This window comes from Hippopotamus amphibius, chromosome 14, assembly GCF_030028045.1.
Source record: "Hippopotamus amphibius kiboko isolate mHipAmp2 chromosome 14, mHipAmp2.hap2, whole genome shotgun sequence".
NCBI classification, from domain to species: Eukaryota; Metazoa; Chordata; class Mammalia; order Artiodactyla; family Hippopotamidae; genus Hippopotamus; species Hippopotamus amphibius.
In genome coordinates, this window is record NC_080199.1 from 12534904 (window position 1) to 12552668 (window position 17765).

The following is a 17765-nucleotide window of genomic DNA, read 5'->3' on the forward strand; positions in this document are numbered from 1 at the left end:
GAAAGAATCAAATTAAAATAGCTGCTCTGAAGTGTTATGTTTCATATGTAGGTAAGGGGCCATTATCATTACTTCACAGTGAATATAAATTTTGGTTGACTTTTCCATAGGAATAGGTATTCATGGGTGCCTATTAAGTTGAAACAAGTAAAACAGTAACTTCAGTGTTACTGTCACCCAGTGTATAAATCTCACCACTATAGTCTCCTCTCTATCCTAAACTTAAATTGCATTATACGGGGAAAATACAGGGAATTCGCTGAAACAACTATTCTAAATTAAGGTCTATGCATATAAAGGCATTTATCACAATAAAGCTCTTTTATATGTGTTTTAGAAGATACTATTAAAAAATTCTTAAAGAAAATGTGGAGACAGTAAAAAAGATAGCTACTTTATTAAAAATGAGCATTTACAAAATCTGCTACAGAAAAACACACAACAGAGAAAGCCTAAACGTCCCACATTCCAAACTTAAAAGTTTAACTTCAGATTTACAGAATACAGTGTGGGGAAGAGATAGGCTTTGTAACCCTAAGCTCTCACTGCCACCTGACCTTGCTCTATCCCATCAAGGAAACTTCAACACACTTTTTGGTGTGTGTGATTACCTGTCAAAATCATCATCTTCTAGTTCATCTGCATTTGCCCAGTCCTCATCCTCTTCAAGGTCAACCATCATTGCTAACATCTGAGGAACTAAAGAAAATAATTATTTCATACCTGAAGACTCTCTCTTTAATTTTGTCAATATCACCACATACTAATAAAAATTTTAAGAAGTAACAAAAAAAGGATTTGGTTTGCCTCTAAGAATAAAACCAAAAAATTATTTGCCTGTGCTCCCCAAATCTGGTTTATTACCTTTTTGCCCTTTTTTGTCACACTGGCTTTAGATTTTGTTTTTTTTTAAGAAGTAACATTAAGGATAAAAGTCAAATATTCCAAACCCTGTTACATCCTCTTACTCTCTCACCAGAAGCAAGCACCATAATAAAATCCATGTTTCTCATTACCAAACTGTTTTTATATTGGAACTATACTTTTTTCTATGTATAACATAATACTACTATTCCAAAGTTTTATTTTTATATAATAAACAGTATTACTATATATATCCTTTGGCAATTTGCTTTTTTCTCAACCACACATGGATTTCATCTGAATTACTTCATAGCATTCATTCCATTATAGAAACACACTATCTTGTTGGGGGACATTTGGGTTGCTTATAATTTTTTTCCTATTACAAAATCTGCTTTCATGAGATTCTTATATATATCTCTTTGACAACTGTGAGTTCACGGCATGAAACTGTTACAAGTATCTTTTTTTAAAAAATTAATTAATTTATTATTTTTTGGGGGGAGTACACCAAGTTCAATCATCTGTTTTTATACACAAGTATCTTTAATATTGCTAAAACCCAATGAACTGCTCTCCATAGTGGCAGCATAAACTTGATTCCCATGGGCAGTTCAAAAGGAGGCCTGTCTATTGCACAAGGTGAAGTGCTCCTGTGAGTCCTCTGTGCTCCACACCCTGCATCGACACTTGATATTGTCAAACTTTCTTACAACTGGTATTTGACAATCACACTTGTATTTATGGAGACTGAGCAGTGTTTAATAGCTGTTTCAGATTCCTCTTCTGCAAACTTCCTGTTCCCAGCCTCTATTTTCTGGATACCCAAACTTTGTTGATAGTGTGCACTGAACTACTTTCTCCCGGTCTGTGGCTTATCTTCTAATTTCACTTATGATGTATTTGGTTGGTCAAAAAATTGTTTTAGTACAAATTTAGTGATGTTTGTTTACATCTATGGTTTCTGACTCCGTCTTTAAAAAAATCACTTTCTACTATTCAAAAACTTTACTTAAAAAAATGTATCTATTACTTCATGTTTAATTAACCGAAAGAAAATTGGGTTTCATAGGATATTTGAGGTTTGGGACATATTCTTCCCACAGAAATAACCAGTTGTGCCAACAACCTTTGATGAATTATCTTTTCAAGTCCACTTTGTCTCTGTGTGACCATGGATCTGCTCCTAGACCCTTTTGTTCCATCTGTCTATACCCTGCACCATCAACAAACTCTGTATCTTCATAGCTGATAGGCAAGATCTGCACTTTATTCATCAAAATTATGCCACACAAATTTTAAAAATCAATCTTATCATGATCAACTCTACTGCGATTTTGGCTATAATTATCTTGAATTTTTAGGTTAATTTGAGGAGTACTGATATTTGGTTCTCCTATTGGTCTTTCAACAGGTCATCCAATTTTCCCCATAGAGGGCTTTATAAGTCTTTTGGTTTATTTCCAGGTATTACAAGTCATGCCTGCTATCTTGAGGTTTCAAGGTGCTGTAACATGGCCATCATGTTGGGTCTGTGTAATTAAGAATGCATAGGTGCATTTTCCCAGATTACCTGAGTTTAAAAGGACATTCCTTCTACCAATAAAATCTGTGGACTTACACAACTATCAGCAAACTTACCCAACAATTTTGCCATCTTAACATAAACTGTTTAAAGACTTCAGACTTACTGGTCTGTGCAACAATATTGGTATGTTTTCTTAACATAGCAGCTGCAGTCTCAGACAGGGTCACGATGACTTCAAGGGCAAGCTGGCGCTGCATATTATTGAGGCCAGTGTCTCCACACAACTACAAACAAGACATATTTGTATACAGTTAGTAGCTTATTCACTGAAAATAAGAAACAGAACACTTACTGAAGTATTCAATCTACCTTTAGACTTAGCTGTAAGGTAGCTTCCAAATGAGGACGTAAATACTTTGGAACAGTGTCTGCAATCTCAACAAGGGATTTTAGGACCGAATCATCGTTCTGATAGCATGAGTCATTTACAGCCTAGAAAAGATGAAATAAATAAAAAAATAAGGTCTGTGTTCAAGAGTCACTTTATGATGCCTCATTAGCCAGAATATCAAGAGGCAGACAACAAAGAAACACTCGTATTATCTTTCATTAAATACCTTAGCAATCAATACTATGCACACGTTCTGCCTACAACCACACATATATTTTCCTTTTGCCTAATGTTAACTAGAAGCATAAAGATTTAAACCTAAGTAAAAACTAAAAACAGTGTAACTACAATAATCACCACAACAAAACTTAAGACTTGCAAAGAATTTTTTCATAACCAGGATATTCTTCTCTGTCCTTCCAATATTTATATATATATAATAAACACTAGATCCTATGATACATTTAAAGTATCCAAAATTACCCGATTTATTTCTCTCTGATGTTCAGTTTGGTCACCATGAAATGTTTAAGTATGCATTTCATATCCACCTTTGCCTATTTCAGAGTCACAACTCCTAAAAGTCTGGCTAACTTTTAACTTACTCTAAATTCAGAGGAAGAAAAATCTGAAATTAGACTTAAATAGCAAGTAACTCAAGACTGTAGATAATAAACTACTAAAACAATAGAATGTTTCATCAGTTAATGTTTTGTCACTGACCTAAACTATCTTCTCAGCTTAACAGCATGGGCAAGGGACTTCCCTGGTGGCGTGGTGGTTAAGACTTCATGCTCCAGAGTTTGATCCCTGGTCAGGGAACTAGATCCCACATGCATGTCACAACTAAGAGTTGGCATGTCACAACTAAGAGTTGGCATGCCACAACTAAGGGGTCTGCCTGCTGCAACTAAGACCCAGTGCAACCAAATAAATTAAACAAACAAACAAAACATGGGGAAAAAAGTTTCTACTAAGTTCTGGTAATAACTCTATCACATAGGAAGCTTTAGTTTTTACGCCTCTAAATCCTCTCTAACCTCGTCCTCAACAGAGGCACTATTTCTCTCAAGAGGTGTTTCTTGGTTGTCACAAGACTGAGGAAATGCAAAGACCAGGGGTATTAGATGTCCTATATCCATGATGCAAATGCTCAGAAGGAACTCAGATCTGACCTTATCATGCATCTTGCATGATTATGTCAGACATTTACATAAATGAAAAGCTCATTTATAATAATCTGAACCTAGAACCTAACTCACAAATGACTTTTTGCCTGCTTTTAATGTACCATGATGATTCCCTCCCCCATCAAATGTAAATACTGTATAAATTAAGAAGGAATACATATTTTGCTTTGTCTACAACTTTACCATTTCTGGAAATCACCAGTTCAAATCACCAACAGTAAAAGAAAACATGGTGTTCCAATGGTCAATGATACCTCTGTATCAGTTCACATTTTTAGCTATTGCATAGATAGCTATTTGTACAGATCACTCAGCAACCACCTAGTCTACTGTGTCTTTGTTGTGGTCGGGCCCTAGCATTTATATGTGGAAAAGCATGCCATTTTATTAGACCTTACTTTCTATTTCTTTTTTGTATTCACTTAAGGCCATACATTGATATTTTAAAAGCTTATATGTGTACATGAGTTGTTACCATGCATTTCATTTTAAGAAAGAATACAGAAAGTTATCAAATACTTGTTATAAAATGGGGTTTGAGGACTGACAAGGTTGAGCATAACTACTCTGACTTACCCAAGCTTATTTTACTTTCTGATTGAGGCAGATGTCCTTAGAATAATAACTTATCCTTGGAGTCCAATGTCAATTAACCATAAACTATTTACTTTATAAGACAACCTGTTACAAGCCCTGTATTTAACAGTAAGGACTGCAATCCAATTTGGGTTTCAACTGTGCGTGATTTCACCACTTACCAACACTGTGACCTTGGGCAAGTTTCTTACCCTCGCCGCCTTAGTGTCTCCTTATGTAAAATGGGCCTTGCATTTCATAGGTTATTTGGTTGCTCCAATGGAAATAATAAGCATAAATTTTTCATACCATTTGCCTTACAGGAAAAATCTGAAACTAATGTCTATTAAAGACAAAAGATATGAACTCAATGGGGGCAGAGATCTGCGTGTTTTGTTCACTGCTCTATCCCCAGCTGGCACATAGTAGGCAACAAATATATACTGAATAAATGAATGTGTTACAGAACTCTGATGAGAATTTAAGCAACAGAAAACCAGTAAGCATATAATTATCACCTATTCTAAACTATTTTCTTACCTGTAAGAATCCGGGTAACAAGTCTGCAAAATGTTTGAACAAAGCAACATTATGCTCGTTTGCAAGTATAAACGCAGCAGTAGCTCTCGCAGATAATGTCCTGATCTAAAATGAAGAGAGTAAAAATGCAAATATGAGAAATTCTTAATACATGCAAGGTCAAGTTTTCTTACTCAAGATGAAAAGTTTCTTTATCAGTAAAACAATTATTTATATTTTAAAGTATAAAAGCAAAGACAATCTCAAACACAGATTTCTTTCACAAGTTCGATGCTGTATTAGTTAGGTGTTAATATTAATGGAAATGAAATCAGTTACCGATGGATGTTCCTGATCTTGCATACACTGGACTAACATCCGTTTGATGACGTCTAAATAGTGCTGCTGTTGATTTCCAAAAATTCCAGGAAAGTTCCTAAAAAAAAAAAAAGATCGAAAGCATCCTTTAAAAACTACATCCTGGGATTCCTAGGTGGCGCAGTGGTTAAGAATCCGCCTGCCAATGCAGGGGACACAGGTTCGATCCCTGCTCCAGGAAGATCCCACATGCCTCGGAGCAACTAAGCCCGTGTGCCAAAAAAACAAAAAAACAAAACAAAACAAAAAAACTACATCCTATCTTAGTAAGGTGTCAGCTAGGACATCTAACTACATGTCTGCCTGACTCAAAAGTTTCTAATAATCCTTAAGGCTGGACATGATCTACCCATCCTCCAAGCAATCGTATTCTGGGGTCAGGTGAACAGAAACATAGTAGAGAGGATCAGACTGGGAGTAGAGGCGAGGTGCACACCCATCCCAGCTCTCTGCTTTGTCCTTATCATTGTGTCTCAGCGGGAAGCTGACCTGGAGTGCAGGATGGGACAAGAGCAAGCACAGGGGTTCAGGTGTTAACTGTAACAGCCATGCTCACAATCTGCTCCCAGCCCTGCTGACCCAGGCAGTCCAAGTTCTGCTCTACTTTAAAGTTGGTAAATAATTAAACTGAATACTTTTACTTAATTCTCCAATCTGAACTACTGATATAAACAAGATACACTTGACAACTAAAATAGAAAATAGTGTAATATACCCTTATCCTCTTTTGATGTTCAAGGCAGAGCTCATTTAAAAAAAAAAAGTATATGATCCTGGTAAGTTATAAATTCAACTGTATATTATTTTAAATGCAGTAAAACTGTACAACAGGCCAATTATTTTTTTAATGCAGATAACCATTTAATTCTAAACTGAGATCATATACTTATAAATGAGGTTATTAAAATATTATGTTTTTCTAAAGCTTGGTCATAGAAGACCCAGAAGACAGTGGGGATTCATCAGCACTTTATTTCTCTTCTTCAAATGTCATTATTAAAGCTGCTTTCTAAAAGCTACATTTGGTACTGTGTCAATCTCCTAAAGAAACTGTCCCAGAAATTTTTTCAGAATCATAAGAGACAAAAGAAATAAAACTGCAGAAAATCCCTGCATACCAAAAAGGATCATAATGTAAAATGAAAAAGCTTTGTTCTTTTCAATTTGGCTTCCAACACAAATACAAAGCTTATCTAAAGGCATTATTTAAAGCTAAAAAGTTAAGACTAAAACAATCAATTAAAATGTGCTTTGGGCACTCATAACATTAAAATTCCCCCCCGCCCCCGCCCCAAAGTAGATCAATGTATATACCAGAAAATATGAAGGGCAGCTTCCCGCAGTCCCACATTTTGAGAGCTGACTGAATCAAAAAGGAACTTCAGACCTTCAGGCCACTGGTTGTTGCCATCCTCATCTAAAAGGAAAGAAATCCAGGCATAAGGTATGTAAATCAAAACTTCAAAATATCAAGAGTGAATCCTTTCATTTCATAAGCCTCATTCAAAATATGTGGCTGTAGAAAATGCCACTTGCTCTATATTTTTACAAAAATTCCAGAAAAAAATCAAGTCCTTCAAACCATAAACTGGCATTATAATCTAGTAAAAAGTAATTGTGTGTACCTGGGTTACATAAGCATGGATGTTAGTGGTGGTTTTTTTCTCAGGAGTGGGATTTAGAGAAAACGAAGCACACTTTGACTATTTGCCTGGTTAAATCTTTCATACACACTATTGTTATTAAAGACTTTAAAAACTAGGCAAAGCTAGTATTTGGTAACAAGTCTTGAAACCAAAATAAGTATCACTTGCAAACTGAAGAATGGGAATGGGAATCCTAGAGCAGTGCTCACACTTTGCAGTTGTAAGTGCTATAGGATGTTATCAATGTGTTTATGCTTTAACAAAATTTTAAAATAAAGATTTTTGTGATACTTTGTGATAAAAATGAACAACCTCAAAAATCCACTGTACCATTAAGAGACTCACTGGTTTTATTATCACGAAGAACCTAAGAGTTATACAAAACATAGATGTTGCGCATTTTTTCTTTTTAAAAATTTCCCTCATATTTGCTGAACTTGTCTGAAATGAGAAGTGTGCTGACAAAAACTTTATGGAGACAGCACTTTGAAACATTTTGAAAATGTTTCCATTAAGTGATTCTGAGTAACAAATGATGTAACCTATGAAAATTTCTATCTGCACAACTTAAAAAACTTAAAAATCATACTTCCCACGTTATTTACACGTTATTTAAAAAAATTCAAGTTTCTGTGGGTTTACAACTTATTTAAAATATAAAAACTTAACACATTTCCTATTAGACTTTAAGAATTGATTGTATCAGTAAGTTGAACTGAAGAACATCTTCATTACTAGTAGTGGAGATTAAAAAACCACGTCCTGGACTTCCTAGGTGGCGCAATCTGCCTGCCAATGCAGGGGACACGGGTTCGAGCCCTGCCCTGGGAAGATTCCACATGCCACGGAGCAACTAAGCTCATGCGCCACAACTATTGAGCCTGTGCTCTAGAGCCCATGAGCCACAACTACTGAGCCCATGTGCCGCAACTATTGAAGCCCACGCGCCTAGGGCCTGTGCTCCTCAACAAGAGAAGGCACTACAATGAGGAGCCTGTACACCACAATGAAGAGTAGCCCCCGCTCACAGCAACTAGAGAAAGCCTGTGTGCAGCAATGAAGACCCAATGCAGCCAATAAATAAATTAATTAATTAAAAACAAAAGCAAAAACAAAAAAACCATGTCCTAATTTACTAAGCACAACAATATTCTCCCAGGTAGCCTTATCTAAGTGAGGTTTTCTTTTCAACCTTTAAAAATGCCACCTAAATGAACCAAGTTTAAAGTTATATGTACGAATCTGTCAAAAAAAACATAACAAAGCATATCCAATTACATTATTGTTTTTAGTGTGACCGAAAAGGTTCTGGCTGCTGACAAAAGGCATTTTTAGATGTTTTCACTTACCTTACCCTCTAAAAATATTTTTGGGTATTTAATAACGAACTATATAATACAATAAGCATATGTGCTTAATTTACAAACACAAATATAACAGCAAAAAACCACCTGGAGTCCACTGATTTCTACTTCTATTGACAGGTTTAAATGTTAGACTATGCTTTCAAAACTACTGATTAAGGGAAAAATAAAACTGACAATTTTCAAGTGAACTAGAAAATTCTCTCTCCACACCAAGAAATACTTTTGAAGATCAATAGGTAAGTATTAATTATATCTGCCTTTCAAAAACATCTGTAGTTTTTAGCTTTAAGCGCAGAATCCATAACCATTCTCGTTTCAAACACAATAAATGGTACTCAGGTACTTCCGAATCTTTCTCCAAGATTCCATTTTAAAAAGTAGATATATGTACTCATTTCTCTCTGAAACAAAATGATAAATGTATTTGCATACATACCTATTAAATTCCTGGCCAGCTCTGCAGCAATATCACAAATTTTTTTCCTCATGCTAGACTGGGTTTCCATTTGAATAATCATTAGTAGCTCACTCTTGATGGCAGTCTGAACATCAGTGGGAAGAGTTGGATAGACTTCATCAAATGCTGAGGACAAAAGACGTCTTAGAAGAACGGCAGCCATTTGTCTAGCCTATAAATAGATAACGTTGTTAATAACTTGGGTGTCTTACTGGAGAAAAAATTTCCAACAAGCTACATTCACTTTGCCATTGATGTACTCCACTATTTTTACCATTCATTTAAAAAGCACTTTGTTAGAGTTTAAAAAACAGTAGGTAAAATACATAAAAATCTTTCTAATCACATTGGTAATTAGTCTATTGTATAGAAAATGCCACACAAAGGCTATTTGTTTATAGCTGAGGAAAAGCCCTGAACATGTTAGATCTTAAATAGGAACACATATCTTAGCAATGGTAAACCTGTCTTTAACTTCTATTTTAAATATATTGTTTGGAGACAAACAAATCATAATATAAATTACAAACCCTGTAATGCTCTTTTCTTACTTCTCTATCTGGTTCTCATTCTAGTATATAAAGCACCTTTTCTGCTTACTCTTATGCTCCCAGCCCGGCCAATCTTACTGTATCATCACCCTTTCATTAGCCTCATACATAAAACACTATCAATTCCATTTATCTTTACACTTCATTCACGCAAACAAACATTACAAGTTCCCCATATCTAAAAAGTACTAATCTCAATGTGTATATTTTTATCCCATTTTCAAATTTGTAAAATGTATTTAAATTTGGCATTTTCTGTATAATATTCATTCAGATTATCAAAAGAAAAGCTGAGACAAAAGCCATTCTAAAAAATTTTATGAGACGTCAATAAGCCACTGAGAACACTAAACCCGATTCTGCTTTCTCGTGTCCTCTTTTCCTGGACTGCAGGGACTCACTGTCACTGTAACTGCTTTGAGACTGTGACTAACGACAAAAAGAATTAAGCCATACAAAGAATTAACCCCTCCCCTCATTTACTTCTCATTGAGAAATCTTATCTGAATCACTTTGGAAGGATAGAAAACTTAAAAAAATTTGTGCTCTAGAAAGGATTCAGAGGTTAAACTGTGGTTAAGATTGGTGCAATTCTTCTCACACATACACTGAATTATGAAGATGCTGAGACTAGTTCATAATCATCTAATTCCTAAATCAAAGCAAGATCTAAATAGGGTTCAAAATAGGTTTTTAAAAATAAAATTCAATAATTTTCACATTATTTTTGGCTTTAAAACTTGTTTCAGGGACTTCCCTGGTGGCGCAGTGGTTAAGATTCCACGCTCTCAATGCAGAGTGCCCGGGCTCGATCCCTGGTCAGGGAACTAGATTTCACATGCATGCCACAACTAAGGAGCCCTCCTGCTTCAACTAAGGAGACTGTGGGCCACAACTAAAACCCAGTACAACCAAATAAATATTAAAAAAAAAAAGAAACTTATTTTGCAGCTAACCTGCATCAATCTTCAAAAATTAAAACAGCCAACTATTTTATAGACATTTAAGTTACTTCTTTGTTTGTCCTTATATTTGACATTTATTTTGAATTAAAGAAAAACAGTATGTTACAAAGGTGAAGAAGTGCCTTTTGTCACCTGTTCTAATAAACTGGGGCACTTTTATAGTGTTCTCTAAGTGTTATCAGAAAACACTAAATTGCCAGTTTAAACTGACTGACTAGAAGGCAGATGTAACACTATATTGAAGATTAGTGTGACTTCATTTCCAATGTGTTAATATAAGCATTTTATATACAGTGTGACTTTTTTTTTTTTTAAATTGGGGTATGGTTGCTTTGCAATGCTGCAATAGTTTCTGCTGTAGAGAGAAGTGAATCAGCTCTATGTATACATATATCCCCTCTTTTTTGGATTTCCTGCCCATTTAGGTCACCACAGAGCACTGAGTTGAGTTCCCTGTGTGTACACTGTGGCTGTTAGCAATGCAAGTCTCACTTTACAAATTCTAATGCAATGGTTTGTAGGTGGAGTAAGTTTTCTAGACTTGGGTATTTTGATGCCTTTTCCATAAGAGAGGATATTCGATTAACATTCATTATAGACAAGGATGCTACTTTTGAGAAAATAAAGTTAGCTGCTAAATGCACAGAAAAGCAGTAACAAACTGTAAATTTGAATTCAGCACAGTAACTAGGAAATTTGCTAAAAACCATGATTTTAAAAGGATTCTAACAAAGTGTTGCTTTCTTCTTACACATCTTTAGCACATACTCTTCACCACCCAGAGGTAGCTATAAGCATAAAAATTTTAAAAACAAAGTGTTTTTTCATTTGACAACACATTAAAACACTGAATGAATTAAATTTCCTCCTTTAGAATGAATTATTTCAAGGAAGAAAAGTTTTTATGGCTACAAAAAAAATCACTTAAATTTAATAATTTTAATGTCACTACTTAAGAATCATTCATTTAAAAATATTCTGGATACATCATCTTACATGGAAAAAAGGAAATTCTCACTCTTAATACATAGTATTTCAAACATATTATAACGCCAAAGTAGTTTTTAGCAAAGCATAAGTTCAGAGTTCTGGTAATGTCTATGCAGTGAACAAAAGTTCTCATTACCCACTCTGACCACCATCTAATACCCAACCTGTTTCTAAGAAAGTCACATTCTTGAGTATTAAAGTAGTACCTCCTCAGCAGCTGTTGTATTTCTGATGGCTTGTAAAAGGAATGTGATCTTTGACTGGCCTGGGATATTCTCATAGGTTTCCTACACGAAAAAGAAAAACATTAAAGGTTAGACTATCATGTTAGAAAACCTGTGAAAGGAACTGAAAGGAAGAGCAGGAAAGATCCCTGTGTGAGGAGTTATACAATCTAGGTCTGGTGTGAAGTCTTCTCCTGTGACAGAGAACATACTTCAGACAGGTCAGGAGAGACAGGATGTTGAAGAAGTTACTAATCAAGATCCTTTCCACCTTTATCTCTTAAATAGATTTTTCTAATCTACGTGCACATTTTCTCACCTTAGGCTCCTCTGTGATTAATAAAACTCAAGGCCTAAGAGAACCAAAAACTGGATCAATGTGACCTGAGCTACCATGTTGCAAAGTAAGTGCTCACTCAATATCCCCTTACATCATGGAAAACTGCTTATCCTGTCAACATTTTTTAGACCAGATGATGTAGAATTGGTTCAAATTACTACTTAAAAACACCAGAGAAATACTCATAGATAAAGCAAGTCAGAGAAAGGGCAAGTATTCAAATTCCTAATGCTACATTTTCTTTCAAGCAAAGATTATAGTGAAACCATATTATATACATAAATGAACACGGTCAGGAGAAAGTTGTCCAGGAAACTTAATATCCTTTCAGTAGATCTAGATATCTAAGTTTTGTGACTCAGGACACTTCTTTCCTTCTCCATTAATAACATAAACTAAGACCAAATTGTTTAACAGTAAAAAATTGACGCCAATCAAAAGGTAGATTGTCAGAGTGGATCAAAAAATAAGACCTAAGTATATGTCTATAAAAGTAAACTGAAGAGAAGTACAGATTCATGTGCATGCATACAATTTCTAATGTCAGTCTTTTAATGTGGAAAAGTAATCATTATTTTAGGTACACTTGGAATTGTTTTCCAAGAAGCCTCTTAGTAAATATTGTATTCTCATCTATCCACTTTAAAGGTATAATAATGCAGATCACATGTTAATTTCTTAGCAGCCTAAATTCAAAGAGTTTGTCTGCTCTCTAACAGCCACCATCCTCTATCATCTACCTAGTTTCTCTCTAGGCAGCAGTGACGAGGACAAGGAAGGGAACATCGGGCTTCTCTGAATCCACATCTCCCATTTATCTGATGCTCTGTGGTATCCCTGGGATCTTGACAGAAAGGAAACAAAGGCTCAGAAGTTAAATGACTTGCTCAAGGTCACAGACAATCAACAGCTGAAAGGTTTCTGGTCTTCTGATGCCAGCTGTACCCTGACACTGAGTGCCCTCTCCGGGTTTCACCTCTGGGGCCTGACTCCACTAAACGACCCGTTATATTCACGCAGTGCTATACAGTTTTCAAACTTCTCAAACGTATCAGCACCTGAGGAAGAACACATTTTGGGGAAAAGACAATTCAAAATCTTCTGATAACCTCAAGTTCCCCTCTAGTATACAAGCACATAGGAACACAATAATGCTGAAAACTGTGACAAAAAAAGTATTCACAGCTGAGAAGATAGTCTGAATTTACTTTCCCAGAAAGTGATTGCAAAAATGGATGTACCTTGAGATTTTTCACTTAATCTTTATCAAAGCAAGTCAAAAACCAGCATAGCTTTTTCACACAGTATAATAAAAATGTCTTTTTATTCCTTGTACTAGCTTAGCCTCTAATGCCCTGTAGATGCTATAAATGTTTAACACTTAAATTTCCAATGGTCTAAATCAAGTTTTGGGGAAAAAAAGTTTTTTACTAAGATACCAGTCTCAGAAAACCTGTTATGAACAGTGAGTCAAAGAGTAAACTCTATTCCACAACAAATTAAAAGTCAATGGAAGGAGAGTTTAGTATGACATCTGACTCCTGAGAGAGGGTTCTCCCCGTTTGATATGTTCCAGTGTGGCAATCCAGATCTAGAATTACATTTATACCACGACACTAGTCAAGGATAAAGCCTGGCAAACAGAACACAGCCATGAAGTCAAAAGAACAACTTTTTCTTAGCCTAAGTAGGCTGAGTTCCACAAAGACAGAGAGGGCATCTCGTTCCCACTGTATTCCCAGCACCTGGCACATTAGAGTGCAGCAAACGCAAAGAATTTTTCTAAGAATATTCTTAGTTTTAGCCCAGGCGAGTTCGATGAATGTTACCAGTGTTATAGCAAATAAAAGTTCAATTCCACTTGATACCACCATACACAATCACACAATGTAAAGCACATTTCACCCCCCCACCCCCACAAAGGAAAAATGCTAAAATGCACTCATCTCACTCATTCCATATTTATGCCAAGCCTACCTGTATATGAAAATGTAAAGAGGGGACAAACAAGTTTTACCTAGTAAACACCCTGGTTCCTCAAAAATCAGGTAAAATTTCCAATACACTGACCTCCTTCAGTTCAAATCTCATTAATGAAGTGCTGTACTACAATCAATGAGGAACAAAAGTCAATGGGAAAAACTGGGAATATAAATAAAATCCATGCATATCATTAGTGATTACTCCAGCTCATGTCATATAAAAATGTCTAGTCATGAACGCCACGGGTCATTCCACTTCGGAATACCTGTCAATTATAAATGTTTAATGTATTCCTGTAAATTACTGAACTTTTGAGACTTAGGGGCATTTAAATTATTTCTTCAAATACAAGAGCATTTTTTTGCAAAGTTAAAGAGAAAAGTTCTTTAAGATTTAATAGAAATAAAATATAAAACCTACCAAATGGTTTATACAATGGAAAAAGCTTTAAAACTTCTTAAAGTTTTGAAGTCATTTGATGATTTCAACAATATACAACAGTAAGTCTTTCACTGTACTTGACTTCATATTTGAATATAAAACAAGTCACCTCAGTCAACAGTTTGGTATTTATGTGTCAACTAAGTATTTTTACTTTGACTGAGTAAATTACAAAGATATTTAGAGTCCTTGCCAATTCTTTAGTTCAAAAAAAATTCTGTATTTGCTACATCAGACTATAATACTCAATTTTATTTAGCTTGATTACTTACAAAGGGCTCATTTCATAAGGCAAAAGGGAAAAATGTGGTATTAAGGTATTATGTGTGGCCATCTCTTTTTCAAATATTTTGCTTTCCTAAGAAGCTGTTTACAGACCAGTTTAGTACTATATTATATGGTGCCAGGGAGCTTCCCCTCAAACATTTACCTTTTTTCCTGTCAAATTAAGAAAATTCTATATTATAGTACTTAATTTACATATTAATACAGTTGCAGGATATACAATGAAAGTAAAATATAGTATCTGAATGTTTTCACTAAGAATAAAAAGACTAAGAGAATAACTACTTATTTTCAATTGTCCTTTATAAGCAAATGTGCTGAATGCTGCTAACTATCCCCAAAGTGATGGGAGTGATAAAAGATTTACAACAGGCACCAATTGGAATTCAAGCTGAACCAGACATTGGTATTTAGTTCAACAGAAGAGAGATTCCCCACTAGGCTTGACAATAGAGACTTAAGCAACTGGAGGGAAGAGGGAGAATTAAACTAGCTTACTAATTACAATGCTGTTCTGCTTTGTAACACATGGAAATTTCTATTATGGGTTGGGATTAAGAACTTATTTTGGTGAAAAATTACCTCTAGAGTTAGCAGAAAGCATTAAAATGTTTTTATAGGCTCATCACATCCCACTGATAATGCAAACTGATGCAACTAATAAATGACATCACTTCTAAGGACAAATACAACTTTTAAATATTCTACAAATAAACCTGTTAAAGTCTGAAAAGATAGTATACATGTACTGCAAAGTACTGCACTATTTTTATGAGCAGGACACTGGAAACCTCAATGTCCATTCATAGGTGGTTGGTTGAGTAAACGCATCCATTGCTGCTTTAAAAAAAACCCTCTTATGTGGCAATGTGAATATACTGAGTGAAAATTCCAAGCTGCACAACAGGATGCATATTATAAGCCCATTCATGTAAAAATCAACGTATACATATACACCTATAAAGATATTTGCAAGGAAGAGTCACAAAACACTTAAAAGTGGTTACCTTTGGGGAATGCAATAAAAAACTATTTGCAGGGAATTCCCTGATGTCCAGTGGTTAGGACTCTGCACTTTCACTACCACTGCCCGGGGTTCGATCCCTGGTGGGGGAACTAAGATCCCACGAGCCAGCCGCGCTGTGCGGCCAAAAACAAAAAACAAAACAAAAACAACAACAACAACAAAACTACCTGCAGTTTGAATTTTTACCCTGAATATGTATCACATGTATAATAAATGCATCGAAAGTCATTAGGATAAAGTTAATAGTTGTTTAAAGTGCTTTTCATTCAGAACTGAACTTCCAGTGTATTTACACACACTTCACGGACCATAAACCCACTAAGCCTAGCCAGCAGATCCTCCATCTATTTAAAATAAGAACGATGTTGTGATTTTTTAAACTATAAAAACTAGTGAATCTAGAAGAGGGTTTGTCCCTCGATTTCATTACCTATGTACAAAATAAATTTTTGCTCTGTAAGAATACTAAACATCCTTCACTGACTCATAAAAAACCTTCAATCACGTGGTTGCAAAGAACTCCACATACAATCAAGTTTGAGGACAGGGTCTGAAAAGGCACTTCACAGAAACTGGAAAGTTTCTGCCCTTCCCTTGAAGTGTCTCAAATCGCATCCCAACACTTACTACAACAACAGTCTTCTACAGAACCAAGTGTGTCTTATTGCTACCTGATAAATGAACTTGCAGATACATTTAAAACACTGTCTCTTGAAACTTTACCCACAGTTCCACATTTGGGAGGTCAGGAGCCAGAGGTGGTGGAAAGAAGAGAGATTCAGGTTAGATTCAGTGAAGTTAAAGGCTTAAACATACGGCATTGGCCCACTTAAGACAACGGGAGTCCCAGGACATCCCATTTATGTTATGAGACCACAAAACTCTATAGAGATCAAAGAAAATGTATCCGCAGGACGAGCAAAGCAAAGGTGCAAGCTGCTTAGAAAGAAATCCTAAAGGCAACTTCACAAAATTGGGGTGGGGGTGGGAGTGGGGGAGGGAAATCCTGCTTCTGATATTAGGAACTAGCATGAGAAAGAGGACTACACGTAAATAGGTGGAAAGAAGGCTAGAAGCAAGGCACATTTCAGCAGGAGGGGATAGGGAAGCGAGCGACAGACAATGTGTGAAGAGTGAGGGGCAGGAGAGAAGCAGGGGTGACGGGTCAGGGAGCAGCCAGGGTTTGGGGGACCAAAGGGCTGGGCAGGGTGGAGACCGCAGCTGGAAGGCCGGGGGAGGCTGCCAGAGGGAGAAAGCGGGAAAGGGGCGAGGAGAGCCCCGGGGCCCGCCCCACCTCCACCCCACCTCCCTCCCCGCCGCCCGGCTTCCCCATCTGGGCGGGGGCAGCGTGTCAGCAGCGGCCGCACGTGTGTGCGAGCGAGCGGCGGCGGGGAGGCAACCGGCGCCGGGAGCCGCGGCTGCAAGGGCCGCAAGGGCCCCCGGGGCAGCGCCGGGAGCCGCGGGCCGCCTCACACGTGGGCTGCGCGGCCGCCGCCCGCCCGGCCGGGCCCGGCCTGCGCCGCCGCGGAGGAGCGGCCGAGGCCCAGCGGGCAGCGTCGCGGGAAGGGCAGGCGCACTGGCCGGGGCGCGGAGTCGGGGGCGGCGAGCTCGGTTACCTCTGCCTGTTTCCGGACCACATTGTCGGGGCTGAGCAGGTTTCCCAGGAGCAGGTAGAACTGTTGCTGCTCCGCCGCGGCCGCCGCCATTGCGCTAGGCGTGAGAGAGAGAAGGAGGGAGGGGAGACAGGAGCCGTGAGGCGCGCTGGCGGGCCGGTGGGAGGGGCGGGGGCGGGCCCAGCGCGGGGACCGGCACCAGCGGCGGCGCGGGGCTGGGGGGCCGGGCGGGAAAAGGCGGGGCAAAGGGGAAAGGGGAGGACGGGGCGGGGCCTCGCGACCCCTCACCCCGCCGCGGCCGCCGGCGCCGGCGCCCCATTGGCCCTGGGCGCCAGGGGCGGGGCCGAGGCCGCCTCCTCGGGGGCCGCACCGATTGGCCACGCACCCTGCAGCGCCGTCACTGGTGGCGCGGGCGGGGCGGGGCGGGGCG

At 37.7% G+C, this 17765-nt stretch overlaps 1 protein-coding gene across 3 annotated transcripts in view; it reads right to left on the bottom strand.

The window, feature by feature from the left end:
- Positions 1-17495, bottom strand: part of IPO5 (importin 5) — a 38622-nt gene extending 21127 nt beyond the window's left edge. The window contains exons 1-9 of one of the 3 annotated variants that reach the window (XM_057707451.1): positions 17339-17495; positions 11629-11709; positions 8896-9088; positions 6761-6863; positions 5408-5504; positions 5090-5194; positions 2762-2884; positions 2556-2676; positions 612-699 (exon numbers count right to left, since the gene is read on the bottom strand). In XM_057707451.1, the coding sequence (XP_057563434.1) occupies positions 612-699; positions 2556-2676; positions 2762-2884; positions 5090-5194; positions 5408-5504; positions 6761-6863; positions 8896-9088; positions 11629-11709; positions 17339-17428 (1001 nt within the window). In that variant the 5' untranslated portion in view covers positions 17429-17495. Of the gene's footprint in view, positions 1-611; positions 700-2555; positions 2677-2761; positions 2885-5089; positions 5195-5407; positions 5505-6760; positions 6864-8895; positions 9089-11628; positions 11710-12726; positions 12780-17338 lie in introns of those variants that run through there. The other 2 variants (XM_057707452.1, XM_057707454.1) reach the window with 2 other exon arrangements.
- Positions 17496-17765: the final 270 nt, after the last annotated feature.